This window comes from Scyliorhinus canicula, chromosome 17, assembly GCF_902713615.1.
Source record: "Scyliorhinus canicula chromosome 17, sScyCan1.1, whole genome shotgun sequence".
In the NCBI taxonomy this organism is placed as follows: Eukaryota; Metazoa; Chordata; class Chondrichthyes; order Carcharhiniformes; family Scyliorhinidae; genus Scyliorhinus; species Scyliorhinus canicula.
The window spans coordinates 102,791,493-102,809,726 of NC_052162.1; the positions used below are offsets into that span (position 1 = coordinate 102,791,493).

The 18,234-nt window shown below is 47.0% G+C and overlaps 1 protein-coding gene across 6 annotated transcripts in view; it reads left to right on the forward strand.

Moving 5' to 3' along the window:
• The first annotated feature begins 352 nt into the window (after positions 1-352).
• The window catches only part of LOC119951435 (zinc finger protein 239-like), a 69,581-nt gene continuing 51,699 nt past the window's right edge, over positions 353-18,234 (forward strand). For 2 of the 6 annotated variants that reach the window (XR_005457621.1, XR_005457615.1), the window contains exon 1: positions 361-435. Coding sequence is in view for 3 of the 6 variants with exons in the window: in XM_038774619.1 (XP_038630547.1) it covers positions 1,105-1,899 (795 nt within the window). In the remaining 3 variants the exon portion in view is untranslated. Of the gene's footprint in view, positions 463-556; positions 2,153-9,851; positions 9,913-18,234 lie in introns of those variants that run through there. The other 4 variants (XM_038774619.1, XM_038774626.1, XM_038774628.1 and 1 more) reach the window with 4 other exon arrangements.

The following is an 18,234-nucleotide window of genomic DNA, read 5'->3' on the forward strand; positions in this document are numbered from 1 at the left end:
AAAGAATGAGACAATAACTGTCCCCCTGTTCAACATGAAACTAAACTCCCTGTTAATTCCTCCTCAGTAACAATTTGAAACACAAAGTTTGCAGGTGGATTGAAGCGGGGACTTCCTCATGTAAAGTAAAGGTCATAATCAGTGTGCAAGAGAAATTAGTGTGAATCCCCCTCCCCAGACAGAGTGCAACTGACCATCCATCTTCAGCTCTAATTCCCAAACAGAAAATGCTGTCAATTTTCAACCGTCACAACGCCAGCTGATTGACGGCAACTCTGGACCAATAGGAAGAAGGGTCAGGACTGGAGGACCGACAGGAGAAGATGGTCCTCCAACCAATCAGAGTGAATGAGGGGCGGAGCCGGAGTGAAGGTGGAGCATGCGTAATGGAAATATTGGCCATGAATGGGCACTTCGTTCTCCGAATCGAAATAGGTGAGTGTAAAAAAGACGAGAGAAAAGGTGAGATGAATCCACTGGGTGGACGGAGAAATTTCGTAAACATGTTGTGTAATCTGTAAAAATCCATAACGGATTCCGTTTGCTCCGTTTACAGGGAGCGGAGCGCAGTTTTTTCCCCTCATGAAAAGTGACGCCTTGTCGTCAGCGGGCAAAGTGCGACAAAGCGCATGCGCGACCGTCATGGTTGTTTGGGGCAAAGTTCACGTTTTCAATGGAGGAATGGGAACAACTTGTCCATCAAACTTCCTCACACTTTTAGAGTTACAATATCTTATTGCTGAGACAGAACGACGACGTTTGTTCAAATCAGTAACAAAAATTTGTATTTCATACAAAATCTTTCTCCTTCACGTTCAGCCTCCGAACTCTCAGCACCTCCGGGCAGAGTCTTCAGTGAACCAGTTATGTTTTTACAACAATCCAACACTTTTCATGATCCCTTTTCCTATTACTGGCCCCACAGATTTCCAGACTAATTCAGCTAAATTTCATATCCTGCTTTTGTCGGTTTTTTGTCGGTTCTCCCTCGCTCACTTATTTCTGTTTTAAATGAATTTCACAGGGGAGAAGGGGAGAATTTGCAGTTGGGAAACAAACGAGTCACCCAATTGATCATAACCTGAAGTTATTTGAATTTTGAACATGGAAGGAAAAAGTACCGTTTGCAGTGGGGAAAAAATGTACACATGTTCTGTATGTGGAAGAAGCTTCAGCCGATCATTTGGCTTGTCAAAACACAAGCGCAGTCATACTGGGGAGAAACCGTGGAAATGTGGGGACTGTGGGAAGGGATTCACATGTCCGTCTGAGCTGGAAATTCATTGGCGTAGTCATACTGGGGAGAGACCGTTCACCTGCTCTGAATGTGGGAAGGGATTCGCTCAGTCATCCCACCTGCTGAAACACCAACTAAGTCACACAAATGAGAGACCTTTTAAATGTCCAAGCTGTGGGAAGTGCTATAAAAGTTCCGGGGAACTCATATCCCATCAACGTGTTCACACTGAGGAGAGACCATTCAGGTGCTCTCACTGCGGGACTGGCTTCAGACGAACATCTGACCTCACCAAACATCAGCGCAGTCACACTGGAGAGAGACCTTTCACCTGCTCCCAGTGTGGGAAGGAATTTACCCAGTCGTCCAGCCTACTAACACATCAGCGAGTTCACAACGGAGAGAGACCTTTTAAATGCCCAGATTGTGGGAAATGTTACAAAAGTTCTGCGAAACTGGCTACGCATCAACGTGTTCACACTGACGAGAGGCCATTCATGTGCTCTCACTGTAGGTCTGGGTTCAGGAGATCATCTGAACTCACAGTACATCAGCGAGTTCACACTGGGGAGAGACCGTACACCTGCTCCAAGTGTGGGAAGGGATTCACTCAGTCCTCCAACTTGCTGAGACACCAGCGAGTTCACATATCACTACTGTGATAGGAATTTGCTGTTAATCAGGTCCAGGTCTGAACCATGTGAAATGAAAATGAAATGAAAATCGCTTATTGTCACGAGTAGGCTTCAATGAAGTTACTGTGAAAAGCCCCTAGTCGCCACATTCCGGCGCCTGTCCGGGGAGGCTGGTACGGGAATGTTTATTGCGATCTGTTTTTGCTGATGTTGGTAAACTCTCGCCCACATTTAGTGGATAATGTGCTGGATGGATGTAAAATAAATCAGTTTTGTTTGACGTCCAGTGTGTTGTGTGTTTTTAATGTCCAAATATAAGAACAGGGGCAGCAGGGTAGCATGGTGGTTAGCATAAATGCTTCACAGCTCCAGGGTCCCAGGTTCGATTCCCGGCTGGGTCACTGTCTGTGTGGAGTCTGCACGTCCTCCCCCTGTGTGCGTGGGTTTCCTCCGGGTGCTCCGGTTTCCTCCCACAGTCCAAAGATGTGCGGGTTAGGTGGATTGGCCATGCTAAATTGCCCGTAGTGTCCTAATAAAAGTAAGGATAAGGGGGGGTTGTTGGGTTACGGATATAAGGTGGATTCGTGGGTTTGAGTAGGGTGATCATGGCTCGGCACAACATCGAGGGCCGAAGGGCCTGTTCTGTGCTGTACTGTTCTATGTTCTAACATAAGAACTAGGAGCAGGAGTAGGCCATCTGGCCCCTCGAGCCCCAACCTGTGAGCTGAACAGTCCTCCGAACCACTCATTTACCCAATGGCTCCCAGCCTGGACTGACATTCAAAATGAAGCCAGTGAAAGGGTCAGCTGGCCCAAGGGATGCAGGGATGGTCAATAGTTGCAAGCAATTCTGATTGATACAGTTTGGCTGTTTTTGTTAAAAAAGGAACCTTTCTATTTGTCAAAGCTCCTTGTTCAGATACTAGTTGCATTTCAATTTCATCCCAGTCCTTTCCTGTGGCTCGACACAATACTCTTGTGTGGCTGCAGCAGTGGTAGAGATAGGCTGCTCAGGCTGTATGTCACGAGATGGGGTTGGTCTATCAGGAGATGGCGGCAGTGGTCAAGAGATGCGGGGGCAGCAGAGTGTTGGGAGATAGGTGCAGTGTGCCTGGAGATGGGGAAGGTGTGTCAGGAAATGTATGTGTTGTGTCGGGAGATGGGAGTGTTGTGTCAGGAGATGGAGCCAGAGTGTCGGGGTATGGAGCCAGAGTGTCGGGGTATGGAGCCAGAGTGTCGGGGTATGGAGCCAGAGTGTCGGGGTATGGAGCCAGAGTGTCGGGGGATGGAGCCAGTGTCGGGGGATGGAGCCAGAGTGTCGGGGGATGGAGCCAGAGTGTTGGGAGGTGGAGCCAGAGTGTCGGGAGGTGGAGCGAGAGTGTCGGAGTATGGAGCCAGAGTGTCGGGAGATGGAGCCAGAGTGTCGGGAGGTGGAGCCAGAGTGTCGAGAGGTGGAGCCAGAGTGTCGGGGGATGGAGCCAGAGTGTCGGGGGATGGAGCCAGAGTGTCGGGGGATGGAGCCAGAGTGTCGGGGTATGGAGCCAGAGTGTCGGGTGATGGAGCCGGAGTGTCGGGGGATGGAGCCAGAGTGTCGGGAGGTGGAGCCAGAGTGTCGAGAGATGGAGCCAGAGTGTCGGGGGATGGAGCCAGAGTGTCGGGAGGTGGAGCCAGAGTGTCGGGAGATGGAGCCAGAGTGTAGGGAGGTGGAGCCAGAGTGTCGAGAGGTGGAGCCAGAGTGTCGGGAGGTGGAGCCAGAGTGTCGGGAGATGGAGCCAGAGTGTCGGGAGGTGGAGCGAGAGTGTCGGGGTATGGAGCCAGAGTGTCGGGAGATGGAGCCAGAGTGTCGGGGGATGGAGCCAGAGTGTCGGGAGATGGAGCCAGAGTGTCGGGAGGTGGAGCCAGAGTGTCGGGAGATGGAGCCAGAGTGTCGGGAGATGGAGCCAGAGTGTCGGGAGGTGGAGCCAGAGTGTCGGGAGGTGGAGCCAGAGTGTCGGGAGATGGAGCCAGAGTGTAGGGAGGTGGAGCCAGAGTGTCGAGAGGTGGAGCCAGAGTGTTCGGAGGTGGAGCCAGAGTGTCGGGGGATGGAGCCAGAGTGTCGGGGGATGGAGCCAGAGTGTCGGGGGATGGAGCCAGAGTGTCGGGGGATGGAGCCAGAGTGTCGGGAGATGGAGCCAGAGTGTCGGGAGGTGGAGCCAGAGTGTCGGGGTATGGAGCCAGAGTGTCGGGTGATAGGGGCATTGAGTCGGGTGATGGGGTCAGGTTGTTGGAAAATGGAGCAGGAATTCCATGTGCATTGTTATTCCATAGCCTCAAAATAAGGGGAAGTAGATTTAGGACTGAGTTTAGGAGAAACTTCTTCACCCAAAGGGTTGTGAATCTATGGAATTCCTTGCCCAGTGAAGCAGTTGAGGCTCCTTCATTACATGTTTTTAAGGTAAAGATAGATAGTTTTTTGAAGAATAAAGGGATTAAGGGTTATGGTGTTCGGGCCGGAAAGTGGAGCTGAGTCCACAAAAGATCAGCCATGATCTAATTGAATGGCGGAGCAGGCGCGAGGGGCCAGATGGCCACCTCCTGCTCCTAGTTCTTATGTTCTTATAAGGGTTAGGAACAGAAGTAGGTCATTCGGCTCATCAGGTTTGCTGTACCATTCAGATTTAGAGAGATCATGACTGGTTGATGCGATAATCCTGAACTCCACTTTCCGTCTAATTCCCATAACCCTTGATTTCTTTTTGAAAATAAATTTAGAGTAACCAATTCTTTTTTTCAATTATGGGGCAATTTTAGCGTGGCCAATCCACCTACCCCGCACATCTTTTTGGGTTGTGGAGGTGAGGCCCATGCAGACATGGGAGGAATATGCAAACACCACACTGAGAGTGACCTGGGGCCAGTATCGAACCTGGATCCAAAATGCCATGAGACAGCAGTGCCTCCGTGCCTCCAACCCTTGATTCCTCAACTGATTAAAAAACTTCCAATCTCACCCTTGAGCATACTTGATAATCCAGCCTCTATAACCCTCTGCGATAAAGAATTCCATGGGTTCATTACTCTGAGAGAAGAAATTCCTCCTCATATAATAATAATCTTTATTGTGATAAGTAGGCTTACATTAACACTGCAATGAAGTTACTGTGAAAAGCCCCTAGTCACCACAATCTGGCGTCTGTTCGGGTACACAGAGGGAGAATTCAGAATGTCCAAATATAAGAACATAAGAACTAGGAGCAGGAGTAGGCCATCTGGCCCCTCGAGCCTGCTCCGCCATTCAATTAGATCATGGCTGATCTTTTGTGGACTCAGCTCCACTTTCTGGCCCGAACACCATAACCCTTAATCCCTTTATTCTTCAAAAAACTATCTATCTTTACCTTAAAAACATGTAATGAAGGAGCCTCAACTGCTTCACTGGGCAAGGAATTCCATAGATTCACAACTCTTTGGGTGAAGAAGTTCCTCCTAAACTCAGTCCTAAATCTACTTCCCCTTATTTTGAGGCTATGTCCCCTAGTTCTGCTTTCACCCGCCAGTGGAAACAACCTGCCCGCATCTATCCTATCTATTCCCTTCATAATTTTAAATGTTTCTATAAGATCCCCCCTCATCCTTCTAAATTCCAACGAGTACAGTCCCAGTCTACTCAACCTCTCCTCATAATCCAACCCCTTCAGCTCTGGGATTAACCTAGTGAATCTCCTCTGCACACCCTCCAGTACCAGTACGTCCTTTCTCAAGTAAGGAGACCAAAACTGAACACAATACTCCAGGTGTGGCCTCACTAACACCTTATACAATTGCAACATAACCTCCCTAGTCTTAAACTCAACCCCTCTAGCAATGAAGGACAAAATTAATCACCTGTTGCACCTGTAAACCAACCTTCTGTGACTCATGCACTAGCACACCCAAGTCTCTATGCACAGCGGCATGCTTTAATATTTTACCGTTTAAATAATAATCCCGTTTGCTGTTATTCCTACCAAAATGGATAACCTCACATTTGTCAACATTGTATTCCACCTGCTAGACCCTAGCCCATTCACTTAACCTATCCAAATCCCTCTGCAGACTTCCATTATCCTCTGCACTTTTCGCTTTACCACTCATCTTAGTGTCATCTGCAAACTTGGACACATTGCCCTTGGTCCCCAACTCCAAATCATCTATGTAAATTGTGAACAATTGTGGGCCCAACACAGATCCCTGAGGGACACCACTAGCTACTGATTGCCAACCAGAGAAACACCCATTAATCCCCACTCTTTGCTTTCTATTAATTAACCAATCCTCTATCCATGTTACTACTTTACCCTTAATGCCATGCATCTTTATCTTATGCAGCAACCTTTTGTGTGGCACCTTGTCAAAGGCTTTCTGGAAATCCAGATATACCACATCCATTGGCTCCCCATTATCTATTGCACTGGTAATGTCCTCAATAAATTCCACTAAATTAGTTAGGCACGACCTACCCTTTATGAACCCATGCTGCGTCTGCCCAATGGGACAATTTCTATCCAGATGCCTCGCTATTTCTTCCTTGATGATAGATTCCAGCATCTTTCCTACTACCGAAGTTAATCTCACTGGCCTATAATTTCCTGCTTTCTGCCTACCTCCTTTTTTAAACAGTGGTGTCACGTTTGCTAATTTCCAATCTACCGGGAGCACCCCAGAGTCTAGTGAATTTCGGTAAATTATCACTAGTGCACCTGCAATTTCCCTAGCCATCTCTTTTAGCACTCTGGGATGCATTCCATCAGGGCCAGGAAAACATAGAACAGTACAGCACAGAACAGGCCCTTCGGCCCTCGATGTTGTGCCGAACAATGATCACCCTACTCAAACCCACGTATCCACCCTATACCCGTAACCCAACAACCCCCCTTTGACTTGCCTACCTTTAGCCCCATTAGGTTGCCCATCACTACCTCCTTAGTGATAACAATCCGTCTTTCGGGACTTGTGGGAGGAAACCAGAGCACCCAGACAAAACCCACGCAGACACGAGGAGAACGTGCAGAATATTAACATCAGTAGAAAAAAATCTCAGCTTTCGAACTGAACATGGTTCTGTTCTGGGTGTAATTAGCAGTGACGGTAACAACAAAATCAAGCATATTAAGAGGAGCAGGGGGTAAATAGAGATTATTTCCATTGTCAGGTAGTCTACGAATAGATGATGTAGTCTAAAAGTTAGAAACAGATTCTTCAGGATTGTAATTACAGAACTTCTGGTACATTATCCTTTCTTCCTTTGTGAAAACGGAAGCAAGGTACATATTTTGTACCTCAGCCATTTCTTTGTTCCCCGTTATGAATTCTCCCATTTATGACTAAGGGGTTCGTTTTTATCTTTTTTTTTTCTTTACATACCTAATGAAACGTTTACAGTCAGTTTTATGTTCCCTGCAGCTTATTTTCATATTGTATTTTCCCCTTCTTAATCAATCCTTTGGTCCACCTTTGCTGTATTTTAAACTGTGCTCAATCCTCATGTCTATTGTTTTTTATAGCTAATTTGTATGCCCCTTCTTTGTATCTAATACTTTTTGAAATTTCCCCTGCAAGCCATGGTTTGGTCACGGTTCCCTCTCTACTCTTGGGCCATCTTTCTGCCACTAGGTGAGATCATCCGAAAGCAAGTTATTGTTCACAGGTAGGCTGACAATATCCAGCCCTACCTCAATACCATCCCTCTCCACTGTTACTAAATTATCAAACTGCTGGATGAGCAGAAATTTCCTCCCATTAAAAATTGGGAAGATTTTGTCTTCGGTCACCATGACAAATTCCATTCCCTAACTACTGAGTCCATCCCTCTCCCTGCCACCTGTCTGAGGTTGAATCAAACACGTCACAATCTCTGTGTCATATTTAACCCCAGGATGTATTACTTTTTAAAAAACATTTAGAGTACCCAATTCTTTTTTTCCAATCTGGGGCAATTTAGCATTGCCAGTTCACCTACCCTGCACATCTTTTTGGTTGAGACCCACGCAGACACGGGGAGAATCTGCAAACTCCATATGGACAGTGACCCGTGGCTGGGTCAAACCCGGGTCCGCGGCGCTGTGAAGCATCAGTGCTAATGACTGCATCAGTGTGCTTCTCCTCACTAATACCAAATATTTCAATCTTTATAATGATGCCTGTATCCACTCCAGCTCATTTACTGTTGAAAATTGACCCCGATGAAAATCAGGTCCTGCACCATTTACCAAAACACCAAAACAGCTCCCTCAAACCCAACTATTAATTAATTGTTTTCTGATGATCATTGACCTGTTGTGCATTTCAATGTGTTTGTTCTATTCAGCTTTTCTGTATTTATATATTGTTTTATGTCTGGAGAAACAGATTCTTGTTCTAATTCTGAAATCCGGAGGATTTGAATACTGTTAAAGTCAATCCCCATCGAGCACACAGGAGGGCTCAAGTGTTCCTAACTATTTCTGTTATCAGTAAACAAAGATTTTTACAAGATGTCTATCCCAGGAATTGTTAAACTCTGTTCCAAAGATCAGATTTTGGCTTTGAGCCTGTGCGATGGGGCCCACACACACCTGATGTCCTCATCCCGGATTTTAATCACTCCATCATTGGTGACCGTGACCATGCCTTCAGCTGACTGGAGCCTGAGCTCTGGAATTTCCTCCATAAACGTCTCCAGCTTTCTACTTCACTTTCTGCCTTTAAGACACTCCATAACTGACCTCTTTTTGGTCATCTGAACAAATATGTCCTGATGTTCCTGTGAAATCCATGGGACATTTTATCAAGTTAAAGTTCTTTCAATATCAGTTGTTTGAGTTAAGTGAGATCTGACCATTGAGCGAATCTGTATAATGTAACTCGGATCGCTGCGCTGTGGCACAGTGGTTAGCACTGTTGCCTCACGGCCCTGGGTTACTGTCCGTGTGGAGTTTGCACATTAATAATCATAATCACTTATTGTCACAAATAGGCTTCAATGAAGTTACTGTAAAAAGCCCCTAGTCGCCACATTTTGGCGCCTGTTCGGGGAGGCCGGTACGTGAATTAAACCCGCGCTGCTGGCCTTGTTCTGCATTACAAGCCAGCTGTTCAGCCCACTGTGCTAAACCACCCCCTTTCTCCCAGTGTCTGCGTGGGTTTCCACCCGCAACCCAAAGATGTGCGGGTTAGGTGATTGGCCACCCTAAAGTTGCCCCTTAATTGGTAAAGGTGAATTGGGAACTCTATTAATTTTTTTTAAAAGGTAACTCAGATAGACATAGCTTGTGTCAGAATTCAGTGAAATTTGATCCCTCACTAAATGAGAAAGTCTGCATGAATGTAACTCAGACAAACACAGCTTTTTTCATAGTTCAGAGAGATCTGATTACTTAGTGAGTGACTGTTAATGTTACCCAGATAGACACAGCTTGGCCATAGTTCCATGAGATCTGATCCCTTACTGAGTGAGTGAGTCTGGAAAATTCAACAAGATTCAGGCTTGTTGGAACAGACCTGTGGAGAAGAAAGCTCTGAACTAACCGCTGGATTTCTGTTTTCCACACTTGGACAAAGATGATTCTTTCAATCACTGATAATGACTGATAAAGTCATTGATTTGTTGTTGTAAGATGAATTATTGTGCAGATTTAAAGTGAAGGAGTGGGATTCACCCACAAACTGAGTCAAACTGGAGCAATGAGCAAAGGGGGAAAGTGTGTGGGACAGAATTTATAGATTCCGGGGGGAATGAAAGGAGAAATTATTTTCCATAAAAAACAGAATTGTCTGTTCTGAATTTCTATCCTGTACTGACGGTGATAGATTTGTAAACTCTGTTTAAAGGGGATTAGAGGGAGAGGACTTTCTGGAGTTTCTGGGAGTTTCTGGGTCGCCCGCTGGCAGGAGGTCCTACCCGATGCCCTGCACTCCATTAGGTCGCTCCTCTGTACGGCCACGAACGAGACCCCTCACAATCATTTGTTTGTCTTCCCCAGGAAGTCCACCTCTGGAGTCTCGCTTCCACCCTGGAGTTTCTGGGTCGCCCGCTGGCAGGAGGTCAGTTTCTGGGAGTAATTGAGGACACAGTGCAGAGGTTCATCCCAAAGAAAAGAAAGGTTATCAGAGGGAGGATTAGGCAGCCATGGCTGACAAAGGAAGTCGGGGAATGCATCAAGGCAAAAGAGAGAGCCTATAATGTGGCAAAGAGTAGTGGGAAGTCAGAAGATTGGGAAGGCTACAAAAACAAACAGAGGATAGCAAAGAGAGAAATAAGGAAGGAGAGGATCAAATATGAAGGTAGGCTAGCCAGTAACATTAGGAATGATAGTAAAAGTTTCTTTAAATACATTAAAAACAAACGGGAGGCAAAAGTAGACATTGGGCCGCTCCAAAATGACGCTGGTAATCTAGTGATGGGAGACAAGGAAATAGCTGAGGAACTTAATAAGTACTTTGCGTCAGTCTTCACAGTAGAAGACATGAGTAATATCCCAACAATTCAGGAAAGTCAGGGGGCAGAGTTGAATATGGTTGCCATCACAAAGGAGAAAGTGCTAGAGAAACTAAAAGGTCTGAAAATTGATAAATCTCCGGGCCCAGATGGGCTACATCCTAGAGTTCTAAAGGAGATAGCTGAAGAAATAGTGGAGGTGTTAGTTATGATCTTTCAAAAGTCACTGGAATCAGGGAAAGTCCCAGAGGATTGGAAAATCGCTGTTGTAACCCCCCTGTTCAAGAAGGGAACAAGAAAAAAGATGGAAAATTATAGGCCAATTAGCCTAACCTCGGTTGTTGGCAAAATTCTAGAATCCATCGTTAAGGATGAGATTTCTAAATTCTTGGAAGTGCAGGGTCGGATTAGGACAAGTCAGCATGGATTTAGTAAGGGGAGGTCGTGCCTGACAAACCTGTTAGAGTTCTTTGAAGAGATAACAAATAGGTTAGACCAAGGAGAGCCAATGGATGTTATCTATCTTGACTTCCAAAAGGCCTTTGACAAGGTGCCTCACGGGAGACTGCTGAGTAAAATAAGGGCCCATGGTATTCGAGGCAAGGTACTAACATGGATTGACGATTGGCTGTCAGACAGAAGGCAGAGAGTTGGGATAAAAGGTTCTTTTTCGGAATGGCAACCGGTGACAAGTGGTGTCCCGCAGGGTTCAGTGTTGGGGCCACAGCTGTTCTCTTTATATATTAACGATCTAGATGACGGGACTGGGGGCATTCTGGCCAAGTTTGCCGATGATACAAAGATAGGTGATGGGGCAGGTAGTATTGAGGAGGTGGGGAGGCTGCAGAAAGATTTAGACAGTTTAGGAGAATGGTCCAAGAAGTGGCTGATGAAATTCAACGTGGGCAAGTGCGAGGTCTTGCACTTTGGAAAAAAAGAATAGAGGCATGGACTATTTTCTAAACGGTGACAAAATTCATAATGCTAAAGTGCAAAGGGACTTGGGAGTCCTAGTCCAGGATTCTCTAAAGGTAAACTTGCAGGTTGAGTCCGTAATTAAGAAAGCAAATGTAATGTTGTCATTTATCTCAAGAGGCTTGGAATATAAAAGCAGGGATGTACTTCTGAGGCTTTATAAAGCACTAGTTAGGCCCCATTTAGAATACTGTGAGCAATTTTGGGCCCCACACCTCAGGAAGGACATACTGGCACTGGAGCGGGTCCAGCGGAGATTCACACGGATGATCCCAGGAATGGTAGGCCTAACATACGATGAACGTCTGAGGATCGTGGGATTATATTCATTGGAGTTTAGGAAGTTGAGGGGAGATCTAATAGAAACTTACAAGATAATGAATGGCTTGGATAGGATGGACGTAGGGAAGTTGTTTCCATTAGCAGGGGAGACTAGGACGCGGGGGCACAGCCTTAGAATAAAAGGGAGTCACTTTAGAACAAGAAGAGGAGAAATTTCTTCAGCCAGAGAGTGGTAGGTCTGTGGAATTCATTGCCACAGAGGGCGGTGGAGGCCGGGACATTGAGTGTCTTTAAGACAGAAATTGATAAATTCTTGATTTCTCGAGGAATTAAGGGCTATGGGGAGAGAGCGGGTAAATGGAGTTGAAATCAACCATGATTGAATGGTGGAGTGGACTCGATGGGCCGAATGGCCTTGCTTCCGCTCCTATGTCTTATGGTCTTATGGACTTTACAGATGGGAAACTCAAACCAAAACTTTGAACAAGACCTTATAAAACCAATTAATTAATTTATGATGAGCCTCTGATTATTGAAGATGAAATGTTTGTCTGTGGGGAGAAATTTTAATCAGTGTGTGGTAAATCACCAGTTACACACAGCTGATGCGGAATCTCATCCCCGGGTCAACCATGATATCAAGTGTGCAAAAGGTCAGATTTCGTCAATTATCAGGGCAAGGAATGTAGTTCGTAGCAAGGGAATGAAAACAATGGCTTCAGTTTTCTCGATATTTAATTGGAGGAAATGTCTGCTCATCTCTCACTGGATATCAGACAACCAACTGAGAGCATAACAACAGTGGAGAAGTCGAGAGAGGTGGAAGTGAGGTAGACCTGGGAGCTGTCGGTTTAAATGTGATAAACGGCACTGTGGTTTGAGATGATGTTATTGTGGGGAGCGACTTCAGGTGGCAGCCATTGAGTGAGCGGTCACATATTTGGTAGCTCCCGCTCAAAGTGGTATTTTGTATTCCTTTCCCCGTCTGAGGGATGAAGGTTTGGATGGAAAGAGGTGTAGAAGTACCTGGAGAAGGTGTAACTCCCTTGGTGTGACTGATGGGTAGATCCATGAACTAGGAGTGGGTTGAGAAGAAAGGATGCAATGGAGCAGGAAAGTCTTTGTGGTGTGTCACAGGTTAAGATGGCAGAGGGCCAAGGGCCTGTTCGGCTGCCCAGTGGTTAATGGAGAAGTTAGTGGAATTTCTGAATACGAAGTTCAGCCAGCAGAGGAACGAGGCAATGTGGTGGCACCAGTCAAAGCAGGTATTGAGAGAGAAGAGCAGAGGCTGGAGTCCCAGGGATGGATCCTCCAAAAAGTGGAGGAGGCAGTAAGGGAGCATGAGGAGCAGCTGGCCTAATTGGTGGCCAAGGTGGGGGTGATGCAGGAAAGCCAGAAAAGTCTGAAGGAGAAGGTAGAGATCTAGAGAACCGCTCCAGAAGGCAAAATTTGAGGATCGTGGGATGCCCAAAAGGCATCGAAGGTACGGAGGCCAGCACATGTGATGTTGGAACAGTGATGGGGGAGGAGGCCTTTGACCAGACCCATAAGTCGACCGAGTATGCAGGGTTCTGGTGCGGAGGCCGCAAGTCGCCGAGCCGCCAAGTGCGATGGTGGTGCGGTCGCAGCGCTTTATGGATAAAGTGAAGATACTTTGGTGGGAAAGCGCACCTGGGAAGGGAACGAACTGCGGGTGTACCAGAACCTGGGTGCAGAACTGGCGAAGAGGAGGGCCGGGTTTAAGCAAGTCAAGGCTGCCCTCTTGAAGAAGGGATGCTGTAGCCAGCTCACCTCTGGGTGACTTGCATAAGCGTGAATATTATTTTGGTACATTTATGCAGCCCTTGAGGGGAGGTGGGTGTAGATCCGTGCCGCTTTGGGAGGCCTAAGGCGAAGGAGTTTTTATTTTATCAATATGTTCACAAATGTTATTCCCAAATAGTTTTTTTTGTTTTGGACAAGTCGCTGATTTCTGTAGTTGCGGGGCAGAGTACTAGACGATCGTGGTGTCTGACCATGCCCCTCACTGGGTAGACCTGCGTGCTGAAAAAAAGTCCACGCATTCGCACCTAATATTTGAAGGCTACTTGGCGTAATCATGATGCCCGCTGGAGGAAATGATGCGGAGTTTATGCTGTCAATGGATGCTGAGAAGGTATTCGACTGAGTGGAATGGACGTACCTATTTGACGTATTGGAGTGATTTGGGTTCAGACAGGGATTTGTGGACTGGGCTAAACTATATAGCCCCAAATGCAAGCATCTCTACTACCAGGGTTACTTCTGAGTACTTTACTCTGCAGCGTGGGACGAAGCAGGGGTACCACTCTCTCTTTTGCTATTCGCCCTTGCGATCGAAACTTTGGCAATGGCTCTTTGGACGTCTGGAGAGTGGACGGTATTAAGCCGGGGGAGGGGGGAGTGGGAACGTCGGCTTTTCTTGTTTGCGGATATATGTATGTTTAAATACCTTGGAGTCTAAAGATCCTGAGAATTCTGAATGAATTCAGCTCCTTCTCCAGATACAAACTTGAGTTGGCAAATAGTGAGATGTTCTTGATTGGCTCCGGAGGGCGGGAGGGGTGTTTGAGTGGCTCCCATTTCACCTGGCTTGAAAGAGTTTTCGCTATTCGAGCATTCAGGTGGCGAGGGATTGGGCCCAGCTTCACAAACTCAATCTCACATGTTTCAGTAGAGGGGATGAAAGAGGAGTTTAAAAGGGTGAGACAGTCTACCTCTGTCTTTGTCCGGAAGAGTTCAGACTATTAAGATGGTGATACTGCTGAGGTTCCTTTTCCCATTTCAGAACCCTCCCAATCTTTCTGCCCAAATCCTTTTTCAGAAAGATTAATAAACTTGTCTTGGGCTTTGTGTGGATGAGGAGGGATTCCCGTATTAAAAGAGTTTGTCAGGAGAGGAGTAGACGATGGGGTGGCCTGGCCCTTCCCAATCTTCAGTGTTACTCCTGGACTGCGAGTATTGTTATGGTCCGAAGATGGTTGTTGGACCAGGATCGGTGTGGTGTAGAGTGGAGGAGGACTCATGGAAGGGGATTTCCTTAAGGGCATTAGTTTTGGCTCCCCTTCCTTTTTAGCCTGGTAGGTATTCATCAAAACCAGTGGTGGTTTCCACTTTGAGGGTTTGGAACCAGTGCCGATTACATTTTGGTTTGGAGGGCATGTACAGGAAGGCTCCGATTAGTGGTAACCACAGATTTATTGCAGCAAGCTTGGATGCCAGGTTTAAGGAATGGAACCACTTGGGAATCCACTGCTTTGAGCACCTGTTCTTGGGTGGGATGTTTGCGGACCTAATTGAGCTGATAGAGGCCGATCAAACGCCCAGCGATAATGAGTTTAGGTATCTCCAGATAAGGACTTTTTTGAGTAAAGAGTTGAGTGCATTCCCAATATTACCGCCCTTGGGCTACAGGATAGGTTCCTCTCGGAGGATGAGACTGGGGAGGGTAAGAGTTCCAATGTGTATGCTGTGTTGACCAGTAGGGAGGAAGTCTCAATGGTGTTGATGCGGCAGAAATAGGAGGAGTTGGGAGGTGCAGTGCAGGGCTTGATTTGGGAGGAAGCGTTGTGTAGGGTTAATGCTTTTTAAAATATTTTTAATTCTCCTTTTTCACATTTTCTTCCAAATTTACACCCAACAATAAACAATAATCAGCAATGAATGTAATGTCAGTCCCCATATCAATAACAACAATCCCATCCTTCACCAAACCTCAGACATTGGCCCGCATGTTAACATAAACAAATGACAAAAAGGATTCAGAAATTATCCATAGTCACCATTAACACATACAGTTCTCCTCCCCCTCCCAGCTCCCAACCCCCCTAATGTTCGAAGTGATCCAATTCTCGAAAGTGCATGATGAATAACGCCCATGAATTGTAGAACCCGTCCACCCTTCCCCTCAGTTCAAATTTGACCTTTTCTAGCGTTAAGAATTCCAGCAAGTCCCCCCCATCACGCCAGGGCACAGGGTGGAGAGGTTAATCTCCACCCTAACAGGATCCGCCTTCGGTCGATCAACGAGGCGAAGGCTACAACATCTGCCTCCACGCCCGTTTCCAACCCCGGCTGGTCCGACACCCCGAATATGGCCTCCCGAGCGCCCGGGTCCAGTTTCACGTGTACCACTTTAGAGATTACACTAATCACCTCCAGTAATCCTCCAGCTTTGGACAGGACAAAAACATATGAACGTGATTTGCGGGGCCCCACTCGCAATGTTCACACACATCTTCTACTCCCTCAACGAGCCGGCTCATCCTTGCCTTTGTAAGGTGCGCTCGATACACCACCTTCAGCTTTATCAGCCCCAACCTCGCACAGAAGGTGGAGGCGTTCACCCTCCGGAGCACCTCACACCGGAACCCTCCTCCATACCCTCTCCCAACTCTTCCTCCCACTTTGGCCTTGATCCCGTCTAGTGGCGCTTTCTCCTCCTCCAAAATAGCCCGTAAACCACCGACACTACCCCCTGCTCCAGTCCCCTTGTCGTCAGCACCTCCTCCAGCAGTGTGGAAGCCGCTCTACTGGGAAGTTCAGTATCTCCTTTCTGGCAAAGTCTCAAACCTGCATGTATCTAAAATATTTCCCCCTGCTCCAGCCCATACTTTGCACCCATCTCCTTCAATCCCACAAAACACCCCCAAGAGATAAATAATTTTGTGTTCTAATTCCTTCTTCCTCTCCCATCTCCGAAAATTACCATCCCACTAACCTGGCTCAAATCTACTGTTCCTCCGAATCGGCATTTCCCTTGACCCTGCCTCCAACCCGAAGTGCTGGTGAAACTGCCTCCAAATTCTCAACAAATCTATTACTACCGGACTCCCTGAGTATCTCACGGGGCTGTCGGGAGCGGCTCTGTCGCTAGCGCCTTCAATCCCGACCCCCAACATAAACTCTCCTCCATTCTGACCCATTGGGAGTTAACCCCTCTGACCCAGCTCCGTACCTTCTCCACATTCTCCGCCCAGTAATAATAGATCAGGTTCAGAAGACCCAAACCCCCTGTCCTGCCTTCCGCTCTGTAGTAGCAGCTTTTAATTCTGGCCACCTTCCCTCCCCATATGAACGAGGTAATCATCCCTTCAATCTCTCTAAAAAAATGCCTTTGGCAGGAAAATCGGCAGGCATTGAAACATAAACAGGAATCGCGGCAGCACATTCATTTTAACCCGCCTGTACCCGATCCGCCAATGACAGAGGGAGACCATCCCACCTTGCCAGAGTGCTGGGCTCAGTCTTATTCAGTTTAAGGTTGTGTACAGAGCATATATACACCGGCTAGGGCTGAGCCGTTTCTTCCGGAGTGGCTGATCAATGTGCACGATGTGCGAAACCATGTTCTGATCCTGTCCAAAAATTAGTGGGGTTTGGAAGGTTGTTATGAATGTACTGTCTCAGGTGGTGGGGTAGAGGTCACACCTTCTTCATGGGTAGCTATCTTTGGTGTCTGTGGATCCTGGTGCTCTGTGAGAAAGGGGGCAGACGTCTTGGCTTTCGCCTCCCTACTAACTCGAAGGAGAATTTTGCTCAAGTGGCGGGCCGCAGAAACGGCAAGCACTGGGTCATGGGTACGAGACCTTCCTGAGTTTCTTCATTTGGAGAGAATCAAGTTCGCCATTAGAGGTTCGGATGAAGGGTTCTCTGTGAGGTGGAAGCTGTTCATAGACTTTCAAGAACTACTAGACCGTGGCGGGGGATAGTAATTTTGTTGACTGTTAAGGGGTGGGGATACATTATTTTGTTTTAATAAGAACAAAAAATGTTTCCTCTTTTTTGTTGAGGGCATTGGCATCATATTTGTATATTTGGGGGCTCCTGTTGTATTGTGTTGTTTTAGGGTTATATATATATATTGTTTATATGTTATGCGGTGTTTGTTATTGTTTAATGTTATGGGCTGTTGCTGTCTTTGTATTCTGTATATGCTTTGGATATGCCTTCAATAAATTGTCTTTCAAAAAAAAATATTCTGAAACGCCAGAGGAGGCAATGGGGTTTCTGAGAGATAATGAACTGGCAGGAGAAAGGACATTGAACTCTGGAGGAGTTTGTGAGGACGTTTCTTTGTTCTCGGGAAACTTTCCCCCTTGAAATATTCTGATGGTTTTGATGGCGGGGTGTTTGGAGGGCAGGTCCCTCCGTGGGGGGAATATCAAGGGTGAGAGCACCGTTTCTGGGTTTTTTTTGGGGGGCGTGAGTGAACGGAATGGGGGGAAGAATTAGGGGTTTTGAGGCCTTAGGCGGGGGCTGTCATGCTAGCTGGGTCGGCTAGTTCACGGGAGTGCAGTGGGGGGTTGTCAGGACATAGGTTTAGGGGAGGTGGTTGTTGTTTTGTTTGGAAAGCGGGGAGGGGTTGCTGACAAGGGTGTGGTTGCTATCGCACAGCTGGAAAGTGAGTGATGACGGTGAACATCCGAGGTTGGGCTGGGAGGGCCGCGTGATACGGGCTGTGGGTCGGCCCAAAAAGGGATATGGTTGATCAGCTGGAGAAGGGGGCGGGGAGCACCCCCAGCCAGATTGGTCAAGTGGAACGTGACGGGGTTGAATGGACCGATCGAGTGGTCATGTGTGTTTGCATACTTAAGGAGGCTGAAGGCGGATGTGGCCTTTTTACAAGAGACACACTTAAAGATAGGGGATCA